Raw genomic sequence first — 26120 nt, forward strand, 5'->3', positions numbered from 1 at the left:
CATTATGGAGGCATAATTCAAATTGCAGTAAAAGTCCCAAATTCTTTCTACCATATCACCTTTCTGAAGGTCACAAGGTAAGGGAAATTTGTAAGGCTACAATGAAAGTTTTATATCATGGGCACTCAGTCCTGGATATGGTGTAGTTTCTTCCTCTGTTTTGGTTAGAACAATTACACTCAACCAATCACAGAATTATAAAGGGGCTTTATAATTATATATGGAGTAAAAAGGGCTCCAATCACTGCTGCAAAGGCACTCCTGAGATGCTACTTTTTGAGCGTGGGATAGAATATCTATTCCAAATGCGGGGGCAATGGGTCAAAAACAGGCAAGCATTTTAACCAGGTGAACTGCCTGGTGTAGATTTCTCTAGATACCGAGACCATATGGGAAGGATCAGCACTCATTTACCTCACCATCAGTAGTAGTAATGTGCCTGTTACAACTGAGAATGTGGTCAGTGTTCTAAGTAGAGAACTCCCTGGAATCTCCTTTCTGCTTAATGACACACAGAAAACAGGGTGGAACAACTGAAGTTAGAGAGGACCTTGTCTCTGTTCCATAGAATTACTGTTTAAGTGAGGTTTGCTGAATACCTTGGGGCAGTTAATGGAGCACTGGCAGGAATCCATCATTCTGAATTTATAATCCAGGCAGTATTAGTAGAAATTCTCTCAGCTCTGAACTTTTGTGTCAAAAAACAAAGGGAATTAATTTCCAGATCCTCAACTTCCATTGTTCTTTTTCTTAAAATTGTCTGGGAATATGCCTGTGTTTACAATAAATTTTGCTATTTTAAGCGGGGGGGGGGGGGGGGATACCGAAACAGTCACTCATTCCAAATCTTGATATACTGCATTAGTGAGAGGTACAAAAACCTGTTTGGATGACAGACTAAAGTAGAATTTGGAATATTAGCTTAACAAAGATATTCTTAATGATAGATCAGGGCATCCTAAATGCACAAAGGCACTTTCATTCTTTATATTTTCATTAGCTTTTTAAAAGTGAATCTTGGCCCCAGTTGGAAAGCTCTGGATACAGAACATCCTAATTAGTTGTGATCACTTGTATATTTCAAAATTTAACCGAAGGTTTTCTAAGACAATTTCATTTTTAAAATTGATCGATAAATATGTTCTGATATATTGTAGGATCAATATGCATTGATTCGTTGAATCATGTCAAATTACTGTGAACTTAGTTTTGCAAAATGTCTAATGCTATCTATCATAACAATACATGTAAACTTATGCTGAAAATATTACACGTCAGATGTGTGAAACGGTATTTGTTTTTCAAAATTATTTTAAGGGTAACGCTGGAAAAATATTTGTAGGTCACTGAACCGGTTGTGTCTGGGTCATACCCGGTGTCCAGTAAATAAATAAATGCTGAATAAGGAATGACTGAGTGCTGAAAGCACACCAGGCCCCTGCCTTCACGGGCCTGTGGCACACCTCCAGGACATCATGAAACACCTGAACTTTTCCCCTGGAATTTAATATGGCTCAGTCCTCCTGGCCTTATGTTCGGAAACCCTCACAGACGCTTCGAGTCCATCTTTATCCCCCAGAGGTAACGGGGACGATGGGAATCCGTCTGCACAGCGTGCGGCTTGCAGGATTCAGCCGCGCGGGAGCAGGCCGAGCTCTCCGCCGCGGGGCCTCCTGCGGCCGCCGTTGCAGGGTTTGGTTTTGAGCCGAGCAGCATACCTTGCGCGTTCCCTGAACTACAGACCTCTCCCGTGAACTGTCTGACGAGGGACATTCATCTTCTCTCTAAGGACCTAGGGCAAGCCCGTCCAGTCTGGTTTCCCAAATGCAATTGCCAACCTTCCGCTGCTCCTCCGAGACCCCAGCCCTTCGCCGCCGCCTTCGTGGCCCCAAGTGTTTCTCATTCGCGCAGCTGGGTTGCCCGGGCCCCCCTCCCCCGCAGGCTTTTTTTTTTCCTGCCTGCCCAGCTGATGATGTTTTTGTGGCTCCAGAAAACTTCCGAGGTTGTTGCAAACAGTGCTTGCAGGGACAAAGGATTGTCCCGATTAAAACAACAACAGAACTAGGACAGTCTTGCAAAAATCCGGATGGGTGGCCGTCCCACATGAACAAGTTGGGATGTTTCTCTCTTCCTCTCCCCACCCTAGCCCCCGTGATTCAGCAGGAACAATGCCATTATTTTGAAACCTCTGGAGTTAAACTAAGGTTTAGTTGTGGCCAAATGTCTATTCAACAGCCAGTGCTGCTGAGATACCTGAAACACTTTTTTTATTTCATTATTCGTAGCAATCTGATTACTTCATTGTCGAGTTGGACTATTCTAAGGATTGGGAGGTAATTGAAAAATAAGAATAGATTTCAACCCTAAATCTAAGTCTCGAATTAATAGTACTTTTCTCTCTGCTGTTTTCAGAATAATTAAAAATAAAAGGCTCAATTAGTTCAAATAAGGTGCAGTAACATTTCATTTTCTTTTGTTCATTAGAATATTATGTAATTATTATTATTTGCATGATGGGCTTTTGCTTATAACTCTGATTACATTGAGTTTACCTGGACATAAACTGTTGTTGAGAAATGGAATGAGCCCTGGCCGGGAGGCTGTTAGTTGGAGCATGATCCCTTACACCAAAAAGGTTTGGGGTTCAATTACCAGTCAGGGCACATACCTAAGCTGCAGGTTAGATCCCAGGTCAGGGTGCACAGGGAGGCAGCAGATGGACGTTTCTCTCACATTGATGTCTCTCACACTCTCTCTCTCCCTTCCTCTCTCTCTAAAAAAAGCAACAAAAAATTATCCTACTGTGAGGATTAAAAAAATAATAAAAAGAAATGGAATGAGAAAATGTTTCTAGTCTCATCAGTGTTTTCTGCCAGTATTTGGTCTTTCCAACAGCTGCAGCAGGACATGCTATTGGTATTTGGAGGCTTCTAGAAAGAAAGGTAGCCAAGTTTACTTTTCTAATCTCTATATTCAGCTCACAGGTCACCACTCAAACACCTTCTCTACATCTGCATTAAACCATCACTGTTTTCAGAGTGAGGCCTGAAATCCCCAGGTTCCCTGCTGCTGAGCACACACAGACAACTTACTTGCAGAAGTCACTCGACCTCTCTTCACTTCATTGCTAAAATTTTAAATAATGATTCCAAATTAGCACAGAGTAAATTGACTGGAAACAATTCTTTGTACTAAAAAGAAATGCTCATTTCTGATTGACCTGATTCAAGCCCTGTCCAATGTGTTTTCTCTTTTTTTAGGTCATGTCATGGTTTTAATGATAAGCAGCACTGTTATTTATGGAAACCGCTCTTTTTTTTTTTTTCCTAGAAAGGGGATTGAGTAAAACTTTGTTTTTTGGCCTGATCATGGACAGCTCTCAGACATTCTTAATTTATGGCCCATCATCATCTGCTATTATTAGGTGTTTCAAATGAATTCATGTCCTAATTGTGACCAAGGCCATGTCATGAATGATTCTGCATGAAGGCAGTTATTCTTGGGTGTTTATGCAGCCCCATTTCTGATTCAGTTTTGGAGTATTTTAGTATAGGATAAGTGTACTAAGGTCTCTCCCTATTTCTGTTACTTGATTTACAGTGGCATAGGTTGTGACTATTCTTCCTGAAAAGGGTCTTGGCCCTTGGCCCTTGGCCCTTGGCCCTTGGCGGGTCTGCCTCAGGCTGGTCAGTAGTGCGTGGGTTCTTGACTTCTTGCAGGAAAAGTTTCACAACACGAGTCCAGGTGAATTTTAGAGGAAGTTTATTAAAGCCGGGGACAGGGAAACAAGAAAGGGCTGGGGAAATGAACCTAGGCTGGTCTGCTTTGGCTCACTAAGGAGTCAGAAAAAAGGGGGCCTTGGGGATAGGCTCAGGGGGTTTACCCAGGATGAACTGCCATTGCCCATTGCTGCCCTGGCTGCAAGCCTGGTGGGGCCCCTTCGAGTTTAGGAGATGAGCTCCTGTGGGGAAAGAAGGTGGAAGGGAGGCGCAGGCATGCTCCTGGGAGGGAGAGCGGGCACTGGGACCTTTGTCTTGACGGGTTTTAAAGGCTGGGCATTTGGGGAGGTCTTAGGGAAGAATCCATATCATATACATCAGCTTTATGGTGATGTATCAAAATGAGATTTATTTTCTTACCTTCATCTGTCCTTGGGTATGGTTGGCAAATGGCACTAATTGAATTTCTGTTATGTGTCTCAGTGAGCAGGGCAATTCAAGCTATTTACCTTCTGGTTGGGGAGGAGACAGGCAAACCATTTACTGTTAAGTTTCCCTGTTTTAAAGAAGATAGGACTTAATAGATGGCTGCAACCTGCTTGGCATCTAGATTTTCTAGATGGCTGCAAACTGCTGTTTATCTTTCTCAGTTTCCCTATTCTGCTTGTCCTGGCTTAATAGATTGTCTCAAAGGGTCATAAAAATTCACTCTGAACAATTTCCATAGAAGATAAAATAAATGAGCTTTTTATTCATTTATAAAATAAGTATCAGGGAACCATATTATTATTTTTGTTAAATAGAAACTTAGAGTAAGGTACTCAAGTTCACTTTCTATTAGTCACAAATCCATCATCAGATGATAGCAGGAAAAAAAATTTTGGAGCCAAAGTAAATGGCAAATAAAGATTTCTTTTCATGAGAAAGTTTCTGAATGCCATTTTTATTAATGTATATAATTCCCTTCAGTGGTCTGTTAATCACCACAGTCATTTCTTCAGGATCCCCCACAACTACTTTTACCAAGTAGTTCTTTCACCCTCCATCCCTCTTTCCCTCCCTCCCTCTCTAGCCTACTATGATATAATTTTCATACATATTAAAGGGATTAATGTAGAGGGCGAGAAAATTTCATTAGCAAGCTGGAGAGTCCTCATTGAATTGAAAATGTCTTGTTTAAAGCTCTTTACTGAAAAATAATTCATTGGGCTGAAAACACAAGCATTGCTATTAATGGGTCAGATCCATATTTTCTCATGTTCTGCATTTTCTTGCTAATGACTACGGCAAGGGAAACTTCACGGCTGAGTAGATCTGTACTGGGGAACACTGATTTCAGGAGGCCAGGCATGTCCCCAAATGCCACTTGCTTTTCGTAAAACCTGCTTCAATTAATTTGTCTAATCCTTTCTTGATTTTATTCACAAATAAAAGCTGTTTTTTGGAACCAGGATTTTCATAAGCATACTAGAAGCTGTGTAACATAGCCTTGCACTTCAATTATTAAAAATTTTTTTGTCAAAAAATTCCTCTCCACATTACATTCTGGGATTTCATTCCAAGTAGAAATTCATATTAATAACGACCTTGCATTAAAAAAAATCCTACATGCAATTTGTGCCTGTGTAATTTCTGTTTCAAGGTAATTAAAAGATATATTGAGCCTGGCAGATATGGCTCAGTGGTTGAGCATTGACCTATGATCCAGGATATCCTGGTTCGATTCCCGGTCAGGGCACATGCCCGGGTTGTGGGCTCGATCCTCAGTGGGGGGCGTGAGGAGGCAGCCGATCAATGACTCTCTCTCATCATTGATGTTTCTATCACTCTCTCTCCCTTACCTTCCCTCTCTCTGAAATCAATAAAAAATATATTTTTTAAAAAGATATTGAAATATAATAAAATTACTTACCCTCTAAAATATTTTCTCAGACAAAATGAGCTTTTGTCTGAAAAAAAACTTGTGAGAATTTTACTGTGATCTCATTCAAATAAAGGACACTTTGCATACTACTTTTTGTAATATCATCTGTGTTACTAGGGAGATGACAAGACCTTGGTTTTTGTCTTCTTGAAGGAAAAATTTCAATCAAGAAACAAAGTGTAGCAAAGTAATTAAAAACTTATTGTCCACAGCAAAAGTATACTTAAGACAGTGAAACAAGGAAGGACATAGAAGTACCAGGAGAGCCTAGGCTGGGCTGCTTTGGCTCACCCAGAAGTCAGAGAAAAGGGGGCCTTAGAGACAGGTTCAGGGGGTAAGCCCAGGACAAGCTGCTGCTGCTCACTGGTCCCCTGGCTGCAAGTTTGTTGGGGTCCCTTAGAGGGAAGAAGAAGGAAGGGAATGGCTCAGACGTGCTCCCCTGAGGAGAGCACACCCTGCGTCCTTCATCTTGAGTGTATTTATCTCTCTCTTGCAGGTGGAAATCGTAGGGGAGGTCTCAGGGGAGGGTCTCAATAGAATATTCATCAGCTTTCCAGGTGGGCTCTTTCAGGGTCATGGTCTCCACTGATTGGTCAGTGCCTAGGCATTAGGTCATTAGTCAATGTAGCTGGTCCTGAGGCAGCCATGGAATAACTTGTCTGGGTCTGCTGCTCTTCTGGGCCTGGAGCTGAAGTACAGCTGAGGTCTAGATGTTCTTTTTAGGGAGGAAACCATCAGGAGGTCTAAACTGCACGACCAGCGATATGCTAAGGGAGGAAAGGTTACCCTGGAGATGAGGCTCTTGTTTTCTCAGTTTTGTCCCCTTGTTAGGCATCCAAGGCTTTCTGCCCCAGTGAGTTTCTGCACCTGGCCCAGCGTACTTGCTCTGCTCATATCTGCCTAACTACCTATATAACATTCAGTAGTTTTGTTTCAACGTTTTTTATTTCTTATCTACTAAGAATGAGAAGATGGTAATGTGCTTTCCAGTTTTTGGATAACATAACTGCTTTTAGCAAACAACTTGCTTTCCACCATATAGACTATTATTTTAGGAATGGAACCAAGTATTATTTTATATTCAGATTCTCTTGAAGATTTTTTGTTTGAGTTGTAAATTGCACATGATGTTTTAGGTAGCATGTGTTTATTTCTGTTGAAAGAACATGTCCTATTTTTGAGGAAGAAAACAACTTGTAAGACATCAAATGTTTCTTGCAAAACAATTTGATGAAATAAATGTAAATGAATCAAATCCATGTGAATTGTATTTCAATTAAAATGAGTGGGTTTAAATATGAAGGGAGTAAAATGCTTGGGGGGAAGAGTGTAGCAAGGCAGGAAGTGACATTTGTTTTGTTTTCATAAGTTTTGGAGTCTTGAAAAGTGGCCTAATACTCCAAATTCAACTTCATTCAGATTCTCCCATAAGCCCAATAATGGAGTTCCAGAATAGGGCGATAATATAAATTCATTTTATAGCTTTATCTGGCACTGATTATAATATAGGCACCAAATATTGCCACTGTGCAGTCCTTTGAAAACACTCTCAATGAAAAAACTTAGTGGTTTTTCTATTTTTTATTTTCTTTTGAGAGTAAACAGTACATTGTCATGAAGCTAAAAGTATATATATTTTTTCATACAACCACATGTAAAGTTTTCAGACTCACACATCAATTCCATATTTCTTTCCTTTCACTGAAGATGATCCCATCTAAATGAAAACCATGTGAGGACTGATGTTGAGTGTATACACACATTGTATACACACATAAGAAGGAGTAGGGCAGAGGAAAAAAGGCGACAGTAGAAACAGAGAGAAGAGAGAAAGAGAGAGAATGGGGAAAGGAAAAAGCATTGCATCCAGTTAGATCATTGAACCTCATTTCACAAGTAAAGTACACAAATCACACTCATCATTTGAGTCACAAAAATGTTATCCCACAGTTTTATATTCATATCACTTACGCTTGTTTTAAAAACTACATAGCTTTTTTTTTTGGTATTTTTTAATTAAAAAATAACTATGCATTAGCCTGGGGGGGGGGGGATGAATTACCAAAAAAAAAAAAAGACATAATAAGTCTCCCTGTCAACGTTTCTCAAAATAGGAGTAAGTTTGATGTGTGGTGTGACATTTCAGTTTACCAACTCTCAGTTTCTGAAAACAGGGACAATTTATGTGCCCCGATAGCTTCCAAGAGGCAAGGAGTATATAATTGTAGAATATGTTTTTATTTTTTTAGGTAATATGACACTGTTTAAGGTGCCTTCTGAACACATAGCTTGGTAGGGAAGGAAGTAGAAATGGAAATCCTTTCTGTATAGAACTGTTCTTTTGTGTAAGGAGCCTGCTTTTTTGTTCCCAAGAATGTGATGATGTAATTGGAGCTTAGCATCTCTCTGACCACTCAGAACACTGCTGTTGCTGCTGCTCACCACCACGTGGGAAGTGATGCTGCTCCTTGCTCCTCACAGGCAGGACTTGTGAAGTGTCACTCTTAAAATATCTGTTTCATAATTCGGCAGATGCATTTTCTTTTCTTTTCTTTTTTGTTTATTTTGTTTAAAATATTACAGATGTCCCTTTTTCTCCCCAATAACCCATTTCACCCTGCCTCATTCCCCTCCCCAGTCCCTCTCCCCACCATTGTCCGTGTCCTTGGGTTGTGCATACATGCATATAAATTATTTGGTTACTCTCTCCCCAGCCACCCACCCGCCCTCCTCCATCCCTCTGACAGTCTGATTCATGTTTCCATGTCATTGAATCTATTCTGTTCATCAGTTTATTAAGTTCTTTGGATTCCACATATAAGCAAGATCATGTGATGTATGTCTTTCTCTGCCTGGCTTATTTCACTTAGCATGATATTCTCCAGGTCCCTCCATACTGTCCTAAAGGGTAGGAGATCCTTCTTCTTTACAGATGCGTAGTATTCCATGGTGTAAATGTCCCACAGCTTTTTATCCACTCAGCTACTGATGGGCACTTGGGCTGTTTCCAGATCTTAGCTATCGTAAATTGTGCTGCTATGAATATAAGCGTTTTATTTTCTAGCACAGCCCTTTGTTAATTTATTTAACCCTTCTCTCATCTTAGTCTAGCACATGAAAACTAAGTGGCTAAGCTGGCTGTTCCATCCACACCTTAGATCAGTGACAATATAAGAATTGTAACTGCTTCTGAGCCCCCAAAGTCATTCTTAAGGGCTCTATTAAACATTGCAAAATCTAAATTTTAACTTGAAATTTGTGCCCATGAAAATAAATGAATAATGTCAACTTTATCTTCACCATCAACAATCAATATTTCTAAGGTTCTCAGTTAAGTAAGTGTCTATATGTAAGATCTATGCTCAGAACATTATTACAATGGTGTATATTATGACTTATTTTTCATCATAATTTGAGACAGTAACTTCATAAGTGTTAAAAGATCTAACCTACTTTGCTTTTGCTGTTGTTTTTCTGCTCCCTGACAGGCCTACCCTTGCAGCAGCGATAAGGAATGTGAAGTTGGGAGATACTGCCACAGTCCCCACCAAGGATCTTCAGCCTGCATGGTGTGTCGAAGGAAAAAGAAGCGCTGCCATAGAGATGGCATGTGTTGCCCTGGTAACCGCTGCAATAATGGTAAAGATTGCGCTCAGTGTTGATGGTCCTCTTTCTTTTCATGTTAGTCTACCTTCTCCATAAACTCCCAACATGTAAAGAGCCTTTCCAGACAGGCAAGTTTAGATAAGATTTCCTGGATTACCTCTAAAATCTTAGTTTCCCTAGGCTTTCATCACCTTCTGTATTTAATAATCTATGCTGAGTTGGATCTACCCTGTTGAAGAGTTGCATGTAAATAGCTAGATGTTCTATTCCACTAAAAACATGAGCAAAGGCATGCAAAAGAACCAAAGAAAAGAACCTGCTGTGATTTGGTAATGCACCTGTGAGTCCATCTTCCAATTTCATAGCCACTTCATACATTGATTCTTATACCCAAAGTATCCTTTTTTTGAAGGCCTTGCCTGGCGGAACGCTCAGGTGGTGATGAAGTGGTTGGTTCCTCCAAAAGGAATTATAAGAGTCTATTCCCCAGCCATTCCATAAACATGGTTTCACCCAATGAATTTATAGGCAAAAATTCAGCATTAATGATGAAATGAAGAACTGCAGACAACACGCGATAAAACCACTAAATAATTGCAGAAGGTGATCAGAAACATACACTTAGTCTTGCAAGCAACATAATCAGGCTCATATTCCTATACTTGTTCCTCACCTCTGGGCATAGACCTGCTGTAAATACCTTGGACAGGAAGTGAAGGGCAGAGGACCTCATACCATTAGAAAACTTTACAGTGTAGATTAGGATTGCATTGTTGATTGAACAAAGGGAACTGTGTCCCAAAGATGCTTGTCTGGTCAGACATTTTTAAAGTATGAACAGCTAATATTAATTTAGTACTTTACTATGTCACTATTCTGAGCCTCCGAATGTATTCACAATAACTTATTAAAGTGAATTCTGTTTTTATTCTGACTTTTGCCCAAGGTCACTTAGTCTTTTTCCCCCCAATATTTTTATGGATCTCAGAGAGAGGAAGGAAGAAGGAGAGAGAGATAGAAACATCAATGATGAGAGAGAGTCATTGATCGGCTGCCTCCTGCATGCCCTATACTGAGGATGGAGGCCGCAACCGGGCATGTGCCCTGACCAAGAATTGAACCTTGATTTCCTGGATCATAGGTGGATGTTCAACCACTGAGCCACGCTGTCTGGGCATCACTTAGTCTTGAGAGAGAGAAGATGCCAATCAAGAAAGCCTGGTTCAGGGACAAACTTTTCAATACTCAGTTTCAATAAATTTGTAAATGAATGGATGGATGAATGAATAGATAGATGACAGGTAGGTAGATGATAGATAGATTAGATAGATATAGATAGATGATTAGATAGATGATAGATAGATAGATAGATAGATAGATAGATAGATAGATAGATAGATAGATAGATAGATGATAGATGATAGATAGATGATAGATGATAGATAGATGATTGATTGATAGATAGATAAATAGATAGATGATAGATAGATAGATGATAGATAGATGATAGGTGATAGATAGATGATAGATAGATAGATAGATATAGATAGATAGATGATAGATAGATGATAGATGATAGATAGATAGATAGATAGATGATAGATAGATGATAGATAGATGATAGACAATAGATAGATGATTGATTGATAGATAGATAAATAGATAGATGATAGATAGATGATAGATAGATAGATGATAGATGATAGATAGATGATAGATAGATAGATAGATATAGATAGATAGATGATAGATAGATAGATGATAGATGATAGATAGATAGATGATAGATAGATAGATAGATAGATAGATAGATAGATAGATAGATAGATAGATGATATAGCTTCATGCCTCACACCAGGAGAATACTTGGATACAAACTACACTGTATAGAATTGAATAAAACTAACCTCTTACCTGACCATTTTCAGGCATCTGCATCCCAGTCACCGAGAGCACCTTAACCCCTCACATCCCAGCTCTGGATGGCACTCGGCATAGAGATCGAAACCATGGCCATTACTCCAACCACGACTTGGGATGGCAGAATCTAGGAAGACCACACACTAAGATGTCACATATAAAAGGTAGGGAATACCTGTAGTCCTATGTCTACTTTTTATAAAGAAGCACAGAAACTATACTTACTTAACTCCATTGGTTTTAGAAAAATACAAAGAAGATGTTTTAAAGGCAAGGATTTAACTGAATTTATTAATTTTTTTTTTTTTTGTTAATCCTCACCAGAGAATACTTTTTCCATTGTTTTTCAGAGAGTGGAGGGGGGGGGGAGAGAGAGAGAGAAACATCAATGTGAGAGAGACACATCCATTGATTGTCTCCCTCATGTAGCCCAACCAGGGCTGGGGATGGAGCCTGCAAACGAGGTACGTCGCCTTGGCTGGAATTGAACCCAGGACACTTCAGGCCTCATTCTGATGCTCTAACCACTGAACCAAACTGGATAGGGCATGAGTTTATTAATTCTTAATTTTAAAGATTCTTAGAGCTGTTTTAGAGATCTTAAATTGTTAGTAAATATGTGTTACAAGAAGTGCAATACCCTGATCTACCATGTCACTTTCTTAACATTCCTGTTTTTTTACATGGGATTTAGAAGAAATTCCTTATACAACATTTCGATCACATATCAAAAGGTAAAGAAAGCATTCTGAAAAATAAATAGGAAAATGTGTACTTCCATGTTACTTAATCACTGTGTTTTTTAGCCTTTCTCACCTTTGCAGATTGAGAAATTTTATTTCACTAAACAACCAGATAACATAATATTCATAAAGCAATTTACTACAAATAATTGGTTTCTAGTGCAGTTATGTATGGCCATAAATCCCCTTCATTGTATCAAAATATTTGAGAAGCTTAATGCCTAATGACAAAATTTAAAAGTATGAACCTTATTACCAGTAGTAAAAATTTAAAAACATCCATTTTTAAAGGAAGCTTCTTGTAAGTATATTCTGTGGAGCAGTACTCTTTCAAGACATTCTGTGAATAAAAGTGCCCTGTGTTCAAGAGTTCTGTAATAATATACCTCACCATTTTTGTAACTTTATAATAAACATTGGTTTATTGAAGACTCTGAGAAGTTCAGCAATGAAGAAAACTGATTAACTTTTTAAAATATTGTATTTCCCCAACTTGCTTGAATAAAAAAAATCTATTTCCCCACATTTTCATTTCCTGCAAAGAAAGTATCATATAAGATACCTGACCAATTAGTCTGACCTGGAATACAAATGGTCACATGGATAGGACTAGAGACTGACAACTCTTCTTCAATTATCCTTTGTTTACACTCTTAAAGGCCTAAGTCCTTTACCCATATCTCCTATTCCAACTCCACCAAGTTCACATGAATTTGTTAATACATGAGTATTTCTCTTTATTCTAGATGTCTATGTCAATGTATATTTTCAAAGTTACTACTTATTTATACATAATTATATGTGCAATTTTATGACAGCAAGTAGGAAGAAATCTTATGCGGATGGCTAGTGAGTTGTGCCCACATCACACAGTGGAATTGGTTACATTTGGGATGATAGATGACCATTTTGACCAGGATTCTCACACCATGGCCTATGAGCCAAATCGGTCCTGCTGCCTGTTTTTGTAAATAATCTTTTATTGTAACACAGACTTGCTCATTTATTTAGACATTATCTATGGCTATTTTTGCAAGACAGCAGCAGAATTGAAGAATTGTGACACATATGATCTAAAAAGCCAAAAAGATTTCTAATCTGTATGTAACAGAGAAGTTTGCTGACCACTTCTTTATACAGGTTACACATCAACCCAACTGGGATGTGGGGGCTCTACATGGGCCAGGGCTCCACATGTTTTTTGTTTTTTTGTTTGTTTGTTCAATATCTTTTTTATTGATTTTAGAGAGAAGTGAGAGGGAGAGAGAGATGAAAACATCCCTGTGAAAGGGAAACATCGATTGGCTGCCTCCTACACAACCCCTACTGGGGATCAAGCTCACAACCTGGGCATGTGCTCTGACCAGGAATCAAACTGGTGACCGTTTGGTACATGGGAAGACACTCAACTAACTGAGCCACACCAGCCAGGGCTCCACATGTTTTTCTGTGGCAGGTTCTTGGTTGATTCTGGGGCGTTCTGTCCTTTCTCTGTATCACACCTCTTTCTAGACTGCATTTCCTATGCTTCTGGCCACATGGGTTTGCCTGTGGTGGGACACTGAGAGGGAGGGGAAAGAAAAAGCCAACATGTTCTCCTTGCCTCCAGCAGTGTTTCTGGCAGAGCTGTATCTCCTTGGGGTTTTAGTCCCTCCAGTTGGGCCTGATGAGCTGTCATTCCAGCTAGTGACCCGAGTCCTCAATTCTGCCATCATTTGCTCCTCTGGATCCTCCAGTCTGAATGTGGTAGTAGCTTCCTGCTGTGCTGCTTTAGCATCCTCTGATACTTCTGAGCCCTGCCACTACCTGTGTGACCAGTTCTCTGTATTAAATACCTTCTGTTTTGAAGAATCAGTTTCCATTTTCCTGGCTAGACTCTGATACATGATCTTAGGCGATCCTGAGAATTTCAACTTCCTCCTTGAATCAGAGTTTGTTTACACCTCTCAAGAAGGTATCAAATTAATTAAATTGAAAATAATTATTTTTATTTTCTTATTTTGCACTCATCTAGTAAAAAAATAATAATGATGATGATCAGGGAAGTATCTAGAAGTAGACCATGACAAAGTAAAGAAAAGATAAAGTATAATCTAGCTATTTATTAAACTTGATATTCACACAGCAAATATGAAAATAAACAATAATAGATTTACAGGTTTAGAGGGAGAGCCCATTTTTTTGAATCCAAGACATTATGGAAGACAGCATAAGTGAAAATATTTTATGTGCTTCTGATTGTAAAGTAAAATTTTTGCTGAAGTGTTGTGGTGACATGTTTCGGTCATCATCCCTGTAGGGCATGAAGGAGACCCCTGCCTACGATCGTCAGATTGCATTGAAGGGTTTTGCTGTGCTCGTCACTTCTGGACCAAGATCTGCAAGCCAGTGCTCCATCAGGGGGAAGTCTGTACCAAACAGCGCAAGAAGGGCTCTCATGGGCTGGAAATTTTCCAGCGGTGCGACTGTGCAAAAGGCCTGTCTTGTAAAGTATGGAAAGATGCCACCTACTCCTCCAAAGCGAGACTCCACGTGTGTCAGAAAATATGATCACTTCAGAGAAAATGCATCCCAAGCAGACTGTGAGCCTGTGCATTTAGTGCATCATAGCAGGTGGAAGATAGGATTCGGATCTCAGAAGAATGGCTAATGTAAGGCATGTGATAAGAGTATAAATCACAGAGAGAGAGAAAAATGGGAACTAAGCTGATTGGAAAGGGTGACTAATGTGGTGCAACTTGTGTGTTTCCATTACTCAGCTTGTTTATGTAAATAATGTACACACTTGTGAAAATGCAATTACTGAAGAAGAAAAAAAGCACAGTGAAAATTACTGATGAACACCCTGGGACTTTCAGAGTTTAGGCTGTGCTGGAGGATTGGTGTCCTTCAGATTGGCGATTGTCTGTAAAATAACCTAAAAGCCGTATTTCTATTCAAAGTTATGGTTTAATAAAATACAGTATATCTTGGTATACAATAAGATCTAAAACATGAAAAAAATTGTTAAATAGGAAATGAAACACGGAGAAGAGTTCATTTCCAACACAGATTACCTTTTAAATTGGAACACTACTTCTGTTCAATTAAAGGCCTTGGTAGGCAAGAAAGAAAGCAGTTGATATTTCCTGAATGATTTCAAAATAATTGCAGGTCTTTTATCAGGGCCTTTAGAAAAGAAAAATAAACAACTTGTTTTTCTTCAAACTGCTTATTTATGGTTTCCAATATTCACTTTCACCTCTACTTAATAAGAACCAATATAACAAGACAAAAGTAGTCCCTTCAGATTCTTAAAGAATGACATTGAATATTTCTAAATTGTATGCGATTCCTACCATGAATAAATGTTATTTTCCAATCTAACCCCAATGGTAGTGAAAAGCACAGAGCAAAATCTTCACAGGTCACAAATCTTTATAAGATATCCAAAATAAATGGGAAATGAAGATAATAGAGAGATGGTTGCTTTTTAAAGCTTTGGCATTACCTTTGTGTTGATAGCATTAGACTGGTAAATACACTTATTCTTTACATACTCTGCAGTATATCAGGGTAAAGCTGATAACACAAACTGGAGCGGAATCTGTCCTGCACTGAAGCCAGCAAGGAAATGGGGGAATCTTTGTCAAGTATCCAGGTTTGGGCAATACACAGATATGTCTGAAACAAAATGACTCTTTGTGTTTGAGTCCGAAAGCTGCACAACCTAAATGGCAGTTTTCTATGGTATTTGCTCCCTCAAATACTCACCACACAGATGAGTACAGTGTGAGGTCACTAGTTGACCTCAAAATATATACTTTATCCATTTGAGGTTCTAAAATGATATGAGGAGTTCTAACAAAATTGACTTCCAAGAAAGGCAGTGCACAGTAAGATTCCATTGCCTTCATTTCTAGCTGGCCGGTGGCAAGGTCTGATTTTTCTGCACCAACCTTTCCATACAACAGCTTTTTGTTTTTTGCCAAAGATATAGTTTCTGTTTTCTGCATCCATTGAGATAAAAAAGTATGTACATGGAATAACTTGTAAAATCTACATATTGCTAACCTATAAAACCACAGGTTCTTCATCCTTTGAAACTATTTTATCACTTTTTTTACTTTACTCACTTCTAAATATTATGTCTAGAGCATAAAGCAAAAAAGTTATAGTTGTTACTTCTGACCTTTTCTTTTTTAGACTTAAAATCACTCCTTAATTTTATTTTACTTAACCTTCATCTTTAGTCTCAAATTCAAGTTCTCCCAGTAGAAATTGAATCCAAGCCTGCCTGTCTATTAAGAATTTCAGCTTCCCACACACATCTACTAGGATAATTAAGATTTACTTTTCCCCTACATGTCTGTAAAAACAAAAAATTTCAGCTTATCTATCCAAGAACCATAGTCTGTGCAAACAGGATTCTATATGTTTGACAACATAAAAATGGAACATTTCAGTCAAATGCTTCCTATATAACAATTACATTTATAATCTGGTTTCTGCATTATTTCCCTTATGTACATCCCTTCAAAAATTATTATTTGAAGTAATTTATTTACAGGAAATGTTAATGAGATGTATTTTCTTATAGAGATATTTCTTACAGAAAGCTTTGTAGCAGAATATATTTGCAGCAATTGACTTTGTAATTTAGGGGGAATGTATAATAAGATAAAATATATTAAAATTTTCTCCTTTAAAAATTGACTTCAAATTTTCTTTTGTTTTTCTTATGGGAAAAAATTTCATAGAATCATGGATTCTCAAAGTTCAATTGGACTCGATCTGATTTTGTAGTCTAAGCGGAAATCCATTGGACAACATCACCATTAGATGATCCAAGGCAGTTTACGACTGAAGGCAGCTCATTTCATGGCATTTAGGGTTGTAATTTTTAGAAAGTTATTTTTTCGTTCAAGTATTCCAGTTAATGTTTTTCACCCATTCATTCTTATTTTGCTTTCTGGAACATCTTGGAACAAGGACTCTCTACTAACTTCTTCAAAACTCTTGAAGCCACCTAGCATATTTCTTATAACCATCTCTCCAGGTTAAAATTTTTCAAACTAGAAATGCCAACATGCTTAGAATATTGGTTCATTCTCCTATGGTACAGAGAAGATACACACTATCTTTATCCCGGTATGGATACAAACTGAGTTACCTGGCCCTAAGTGAACTCAAACTTGCTTCCTGGGAAGGTCTTTCCTCTGCTTCCTGAACACAAGGATGTCAGGAGTATTTAACAAACAGTACTCACCAATTATGAGATCACGAGGGGTTGTATTGGAGACGACAATGGGATAAAAATGTGGAAAAATAAACATCTGTGACACAGTGGAGTGAATTAAGTACAACCAAGGCAGCATACGGAATTGAAACAGTCTCACAGCTAGATGTCAGAGTTGAAGATGCCTCAAGTACTGCTGACATAATTCCCACATTTCCTAATTAGTCACTTAAGTGTATTTATAAGTAGTTAATCCATTTCAGAATATTTATATTTCTTAGCTACAGCGTATTTTTATATTATAACAATCATATGGGTGTTATTTTTTTTTTTTCTTTTCCACTGAGCTCAGTGAGATGCTCTGGGAAGTGACAAATTGTCCTGACTTCTGTTTTAGACAAGAAATGAAATACCCATTGTAGCCTTCTGACTTGAGGAAACAATTACACCTTTCTCACTCCCCAAATTCAGGCCATTTGAGAAAAAGACAAAGACAGAAAGGCAGATGAAGACAGATTACCCTGAAAAAATGAATATTGGTGAATGTGGTGTGTATCTGTGGGCAAGAGGACACCAGAAAGAGATAAGTTCTGTGCCCATTCTCAAGCAAGACCAGACAACACCAGTTCTACCTGTGGGAGCTGCTCCTGTAAACTTTCCAACATGGGTAGGCAGAACAGAATGATACACTCTTCTGGCAGTTAGTGCCAAAGAAGGGTAGGAAAGGGATGGAACTATGTATTTCTCATTCAGGAATTTCATTTGAAATTCTACAGAACTGGATAATTCATACCACATGAGAGTAATGAGTGAGAGATAGAGTGAGACAAAGATAATTAGACACTCTACATCAAATTAACATTAAGAATTAGAAATGACCCCTCTCCCCCGATATCATTCCCCAGATCTTTATATTTTAACCCATTATACATAACCATTTATCTCTGATGAAGATATGGGTTTTAACCAAAATCTGATCAGATATCTACTAGAACAATACCTAATGAGGTCATTCCCCCAATGCCAATCACTCCTCCTATATGGATCCTCTCAGGACCAGGGGTGGGGAATTTAGATTTTATGCTCCCAAAATTGCAATATGGATGGAAATAGTTCATTCATTCAATTTACTCCAAGACCACACTATACTCAGAACTGGAAAATAGCTCCTCTTTCTTTTCACTTTCCCAAATTATGTTTTGCGGTGAGATTAAATGACACATTGGGTATCTGATAATAAAATGTATAAAAGCATTTCAATCATAAAATTCCAGCAGTACAGAGCCTGGCCAGTGTGGCTCAGAGGTTGAGCATGGAAAGTATGAACCAGGAGGTCATGGCTTAATTCCAGGTCAGGGCACATGCCTGGGTTACAGGCTTGATCCCCAGTGGGGGAAGTGAAGTGTGAGAGGCAGCCGATCAATGACTCTCATCATTGATGTTTCTCTCTCTCCTTCTCCCTTCCTCTCTTTGAAACCAATAAAAACATATTTTTTAAAATTCCAACAATACAGAGATGCTCTGCTTTTGAATATCAATTCTCTTCCATTAAAAATTCCTAGAATAAATTAAAGTATAAAATTTAAATTCACTTGCATGTTAAAGTCAAAATAAGTTGAAGTCAAAAAAGGTTAAAGTCTGTATTTGTTGTCTTCCTCTTTAGAATAAGGAGTCCAAAAAAATTGAAATTCGAAATCCTCAAGTTAATGGCTAGAGTTTTCTGTCTTCTTTTCATATTCTGCTCTGTTTCCACCAGAGGGATTCTTGATATCTGGGAGAAGTCAGACTCCTTCAGCAGCTATGTCCTGGACAATGTCTCACTGGAATGACAGACTTCATTTTTTTAAAAAGTTCAATGAATTTTTAGCACACATGAGAGTAAGCCAAAGATTTCACCACATTTAGGAAGCAAGCCAATCTCTACCTCTTAGAGCAGATATCTCAAAAAATGTGCCAGGACATGGTGTTGTCAAAAACCATAGCAGAGATGCTTCACATCTGAGTGAAGGAAGATAGATGGAGAAAATCTTTGTTTGTGCATTGCAAAATTTCAACCAATCCCAATCAGCTGTCTGGAACCCATGACCTATGTACTTAAACTTACCTGAGAGAAATGTCTCCACAAGACCTGAGCTATGGCACAGTATTTTACCATGTGGTAGGGAGGGAGGAGAATCCACCTGTGTGGTCCACCTACTCATAGAGAATGTGTGATATTAAAGACATTGCTGCCTTCTTGTAAAACTGGTCAGTTTAGAAATTCACCATGATGTTAGCCTTATTGGGGCTTCTTTCTTATATACCTAGCATATTGAAAGCATCACCAGTGCTTAACTGAGAACAGGTTTGGTTTGGTTTAGGGGGTGCCACAGTGGCTGCTTCCACTGCTTCATGCTGCGAAATTACTTACTCCCTCATCCCTGCTTTTGTGCTAGTTCTAGAAGCACATCAAAGGATTCCTGAAATAAAATTTCTATTGATAGTTACAAAAATTATTTTAGCAAAGGGTGCCTGAGGCACAGAAGACACTGCCAACTTACCTTCCTTCACTCAACACGTACTCACTGAGAGCACCTTCTATGTGCTAGGCAGCTTTGTAGGCACAGTGGGTAAAAGCAGAGAACCAAACTCATGAAGTTCATTTTCTCATTGTTTTTACATCTCAGTTATTTTTTAGAGCAATAACTAGGAGGCATAAAATAACTAAATAATTCATAAATTCTGTAAGAAACAGTGAGGAACACTTTGAAAAAAATTGAAGCAGGGTAGAGAAACAGAAGGTGATGAGTAGTGTTATCTTAATTAGATGGTCAGGGATGACCTCTTGAAGTAGAAATAAAAGAGCAGAAACCTGACTGGCATGCGAGGTTGGCAATACAAAGGTCTGGAGAAACGGTGGTCTATGAAGACGAGCAAGGCAAGCATTTGACAATGGGAAGAAGTTGAAGGGGAGGGTGAAGTGGGATGGGAAAGGAGGAGGGGTAGGAGATGAGGTTGGAGAAGGAGTCAGGTCAGATTGTGCAGAATATTATTGACCATCATAAGTACTTCTATTTTGAAAGAGATTTGGAGCTGGCAAGAGCTTTTGAGCATGGGAACAGCATGAGCTAATATGTTTTCAAAGGATCACCCAGGCTGCTGTATGGAGAAGAGACTCTAGTGCATCTGGGCAAGAAGTGCTGGTGGCTTAGATTAGCGAAGTAAAGTAGAAGTCGTGAGAAATCATTAGATTTCGGGTCTCTTGGAGATAGAGCCAACTGGATTTGCTAAACATAAACGTTCAGAGAAAAAGAGTAGAATCTCTCTAGCCTAGCATGAGGAACAAAAAAGAGAAGTTGTCAGTTTTAAAAGAGTTTAAAAAGTCTTCCCTGTACAGTGGCCTTCTATTTAATATATACAGAAAGAACTGTGCTCAGTAAAATCTCAACAATTCTTTAGAAAATTACCCCTTGTAAGTTTCTCATCATCGAGCTGAGGACTTGAGAAAAAATTCTATGTAGAAGGATTGCATCAACAACAAGAATTTGTTGGATGTACTAAGGAAAGCAGTTGCAGACAAGCAGAAAATGAGGAGGTGGCAAGAAGATATAGAAAAGACAGTAAACAGGGGTTAGGGCACAGAGATAGAGCAGAGATTCAAGTGAGCATGGAAGAAAGAGATGCATCGAGTAGAATGCTGGGAATCCTAAAAGGTGCTAATAAGATGCTTCAATTTAATACAGACTTCAAGGGGTGTCAAGAAAAACTCATGGGAGGAGAGTGTTTGACTCACAGCAGTAGGTTTAGAAAATTATTTTAGCAAAAGGTGTAGCTCAGGCAACACTCACATTGACATTGGGCCAATGAATTGCATTAAAGGGCAATTTGTCAAAGCAAGCCATAGTTCTCTCTCAGTCTTATGTAATTGTATAGTGTAGGACCTGGAAATTCTAAAGAAATAACAATATGCAAGTAATTGAAGTAGTTTCATGAGAAATACACTTGCCACCACACCTCTAACACATACGTCATGAATACCACAGTGCACAACCTTTTAAAATTTCCTAGGGGTCAACATTTCTTATAGATGCCATGGACTTGTTTTATTTGCTCCACACCTTCCCACTACACTGCACCTGCTACACCAGTCATCATTCTGTGTTTAATGGCCAGTCAGCCTCCAGGGCCTCGTAACAGATGGAGAACATCAGATCAGCTAGTGCATGTAAAATATTCTAAGTCCCACTTAAGCTTTTCAAGGAGACTTTGAAATTGAGATCATTTAATTTTCCATTTCTTTTCCTACCTGGCCTATCGCTCCTTACAGCTGTGTTCTTGTCTGTTTCAATAACCATTTATTCTGTGCCCAATTGTATGACTTAAAGCTTATTTAGGCAACATTAAGACTGAGCATCGTCTATGGAAATTTTAATGTAACATTTAAGCTATTTAGCACACGTCCATGTCTTATAAATTTCCTAGATCCAAATATAGTGATGCTACCTTTTATAATGCCTGAGAGGAATACACAACAGAACTATTGCACATGTTTCAAGGGATCTTGAATTCTCCATGGGAAGTAAACTCCCTAGCACACTCTGGGCTTCAGTTTGAGGCTGTTAAAAATCAATGTCAGCTGTGGATAAATATGGGGATGCTATGCAAAACTTTCCTTACAATAAAAGAGGTAAAGACAACATAAAAACAGTTGGGATTTTTTTTCTTTAATGAGTATAACGTTAGTCAAAACACTATTTAAGGTTACAGAAGAGAATATCTGTTATTTAACAAGGAAAAACACTTCAAGGAAAACCTACTCAGTGTCAAGAGTGGGATAGGCTGAAGAGATTGACCATCTGGAAGAAAGAGACAGGCAGAGGCAATTCAAGACAATGCTCAGGGAGCAGGGGATATGTGAACTTTCCTTGGAAAAAGGTTTGTTTTGGTAGCCTTGGAATAAGTCAAAGGAAGCACTTAAAAGAAAGGATTGATTGGATATAAAATGGCTATTAGGAGTGGGGGATTCACAGGAAAACCAATGATTTAGGGACTGTCCAAACAAGAGAATATTGTGTTGTCCAAAATTCTCTGATCCTTCAGGTCATCTTACTGAGAACCCAGATCTTATCTTATCATTAATTGGCAAAGAAGGTTGTTCATGAGGACTCCCTCACGAGATGCAGATGCAAAAGTAATGCTAATAGTCATTACTATTTGTACAGCACATGTACTTTGCCTCAGAATGCCATCAAGTGTGTTACTATACTTCATTCTTTACAATACGCTGTAACTCTTATCTCTTTAAATGTTTGCCGGGGGCTGGCTTAGTGGTGTCTCTATGTTTCTCACATCATTCATCACACAGCCCCTCTACAGCCAATGGGGTGGAGCCAGGATTTGCGACCCTGACTCTCTGAGGCCAGAGTTTGCACTCTTGTCCATTAGCTTATGTGGCTTCCATTGGAAAGACCCGCCCTTTTAAGATTATGGGGGAGTCTGTGGCTTGTCTATGGTGACAGAGCTCATTACTATCAGAGCTGAGACTAAAGGCTATCTTTCATAACCATATCTTGACTCCAAGATTTGCTGAGTACTTCCAAAACAGTTTCCTTATTTTCCCCGGAACCACAGTAGTCAGTGCTGGAATTAGGGCTAACAATATATCATCCCTCCCTGCTGATTTCTTTTGAGGGGACAAACTTGCCCACTGAGTATACGATGCTAACAAGAACAGTTTTTGGGTATTTAACATTCTACAGTTTATAAAGCTTACAAATAAACACTATATCATTTGATATGTGGACAATTGAAATGTAATTTAAAAGTTAAAAATTGTACAAGAATGAAAAGCAGGCACGGGGTTTTCAAAGCAGGATTTGAGGAGTATATGGCTGGAATTAGTTTTGCTATGACTAACATACTAAAATAGCAATTGAATTTCCATCCCACCCCATCTCGCATTCTGCTGTGATGACATAGCTCAGAGCAGAGAATTAATCATTTCTTTGAAAATTATTGCTATTTTTTTAAAAGTCAGTTGAAGATTCTACTGAACTTGTACTTTGTTCAATGTTCCTTATCAAAATACCAATTTCTATTTAGATAATACACAGAATTACTATCATGATGGAAATGTGTAAATCTTTCTTTCACTACACACATTTTTGTCCAATCATTCTGTCAGGAAAATGGAAATATAAGCTGAACAAAATAACTTGCCAATGTCACTGGGTTGGGGGCCAGAGGACGCAGAGGTGGGGATTTATCCAAACTATAAGAAATATGTTTTGATTTTATACCAGTGTTTTACTTGTGTAAGTTATTTTATATATTATTTTAAAATACTACTAAATTTCTTGTTTGTTTGTCTTCTGTGGCCTAGAGAATTTATCAGCTTCCAGAAGAATGGTGATTTCTTATATTATAAACTGTGCTTCACTAATGGTATCCATCTACCCATTGATCCATCCACACATTGATCAATGGATCCATCCCATCCACTCATCCAGCCATCCACTCATCCATCCATCCATCCATCCATCCATCCATCCATCCATCCATCCATCCATCCATCCATCCATTCACCCATTATATGTGGCTCCTTACAGAATAAAAGAGGCTGATTTTGAGTTTAAAATTTTTTTTTTCTTAAAAATTCTGGGTTTGATGAGTAATTTTTATCAGGATATGAAGGGTATTCTTGAGGAGCATTTCTGTTCTTGAAGAAAAGCTACAACTTGAAGAATCAGAGCCAGGTAAGAAAAGACTTTGTGAAATCATATGGTTCTTGTTTTCTTCAGTCTAATTTCTCTTAGCTTGATACTCTTAAGATCCATCCATGTTGTTGCAAATGGCAACATTTCAGCTTTTTTATGGCTGAGTAGTATTCCATGGTACATATGTGCCACATCTTTATCCAATCATCATTGAAGGACATTTATGTTGTTTCCATGTCTTGGTTCTTATGAAAAATGTTGCAATGATTATAGGGGGAAGGATAAAGATGATAAAGGGAGTTAAATAGATGGTGATGGAAGGAGACTAGACTATGGGTGCTGAGCACACAATGGAACATACAGATGATGTATTATAAAATTGTGCACCTGAAACTTATATAATGTTATTAACCAATGCTACCCCAATAAATATAATTTAAAATATTAAATAAATGAAGAAGACTATCACAGAGGGAAAAAAGACTTTGTATAATTAGTATAATTTGCTCTTTTTTAAAAATCCCACAACATTTAGTGTACAATTGGTTTCCACTAAAATGCCCTAACTTGGAAAGATCTTTATTGCTTATTGAATTGATATAGTGATTATTAAGTTGTAATATATTGAAATTACTTTAAAAAATGTACTTGACTGATCTGAATGGTCTTCCTTTGCCTTTCTTTCCCAGGAGACTGATAGCAACTGCTTCTGTGGGCTTCCTAAATCTCTAACTCCTTGCTGGGTTTGGCCAAAAGAGCAAGATTTGACAAAGGGACTAGAATGCTTGGAGGGTATGTCTTCTTGGTTCTTGTCCTCACGTGGTGTAGCCTAGTAAGGGCTGTATTCTTCAACAAAGGCCCTATCCTGAGTGCATCAACAGCTTTTGTTGCTTTCCTTAAAATTGCCTACACCATTATAAATAGTCCCTTTATCTGTCTCTCCCCAGTTACCTGTCTCTGTCTACCATCTGTTTCTTGTCAGGACCCTGACTGATACCTAGGTGTAAATGTTAATGTGCTTTTCGTTTTCACTGTTCTCCCTCGCAGTCTATGAAAGTCAAGATGTGACATAATGAAGATGGTAAATTATCATGACCAGGGCTTCATCTGGTTTCCAAGAATGTTTGGTGCTGTCTACAGAGTGCTGGCTTATATACTGATTTTAGGAAAATTTGTGTTATTTAACACTTAGAAAATTGAAAATTCTTACAACCGGGCATGTGCCCTGACCAGGAATCGAACCCTGATCGCCTGTATCCTAGGCCAATGCTCAACTGCTGAGCCACGCCCGGCCGGGCTGTGTGTTTTTTCTTATTGCACATTTATAAAAAAATGAAATGTCACACAAATACTCCAGTCTCCCATTATTTTTGGAATAACCTATAAATGCAACTTGACCTGGCCTCTGCTTGCCTTCTTGACCTCATCTCCTATCTCCCTCCCTATCTGTAGCTCCAATATAGCCACTTATTTTCTCTCTGTTCCTTGCACTCACCAGGGTTGTTCCCATCAGATTCACCCTTTTCTTCAGTCTGTTTGCCTAGTATAGTCTCCATACACACATACCCTCCTGAACTTCACAGGGCTTGCTTCCTTAATTCATAGAGGTCCATCAAGACTGTCACTTCCAAAAAAGCCTTCTCTCTAGAACCGGAAGGACTCCATTTTGAGAAGAAGATTTAGCCTGTATGCAGACAAGTCTAGTCTCTTGTTTTTTCTTCTAGATCCTCTACCTCTACCTTTCAGCTTCTTCCACCATAAATTATAAATTCATAAATTGTAGCAGCAAGTGAACTGACACCACATGATTCCTGCACGGTCCAGACAGTGAATGCTGCTTCAGCCCTGGGATTAAGGGGCAGAAGAGTTATTGTGCAGTATTAAAACCAGATGGTGTTATTTTAATTAGAGTAATGGGAGTTCTTAATCAGAGAACGTGCACTAACATAGCCAGGATATATCATCATGACCATTAAAAAAATTGCAAAGCTGTTGCTTTAGAATATCCTTGAAATTTTTTCTGTAGAAATATCTCTGTCCTCAAATTCCTTCCACAATCTTTTATTTTTTTAAAAAAGTTCTTTCAATGAAGAGACAAAAAGCATAAGTATCATAAAAGGCATGAACACATAGAGTTTTGGTGCTTCAGTTTGAGGATATGGGCATGAATGTGTATGTATTTTCTGTGTGCATAAACTGTGTTTTCCTCAGAAATAAATAAAAGACAAATCCTCCCTTTGGAACCATTAACCCAGAAGATTCCTACGAGAAAAGTGAAATTTAATTTGGGAGGGA

General features: G+C 38.5%; 1 protein-coding gene across 1 annotated transcript in view; it reads left to right on the plus strand.

The window, feature by feature from the left end:
* The window catches only part of DKK2 (dickkopf Wnt signaling pathway inhibitor 2), a 100713-nt gene extending 84103 nt beyond the window's left edge, over nt 1-16610 (plus strand). The window contains exons 2-4 of the mRNA XM_016214509.2: nt 9132-9282; nt 11178-11333; nt 14212-16610. Of these exons, the coding sequence (XP_016069995.2) occupies nt 9132-9282; nt 11178-11333; nt 14212-14462 (558 nt within the window). The 3' untranslated portion in view covers nt 14463-16610. The remainder of the gene's footprint in view (nt 1-9131; nt 9283-11177; nt 11334-14211) is intronic.
* Nucleotides 16611-26120: the final 9510 nt, after the last annotated feature.

Source organism: Miniopterus natalensis, chromosome 1 (assembly GCF_054644295.1).
Source record: "Miniopterus natalensis isolate mMinNat1 chromosome 1, mMinNat1.hap1, whole genome shotgun sequence".
Lineage (NCBI taxonomy): Eukaryota > Metazoa > Chordata > Mammalia > Chiroptera > Miniopteridae > Miniopterus > Miniopterus natalensis.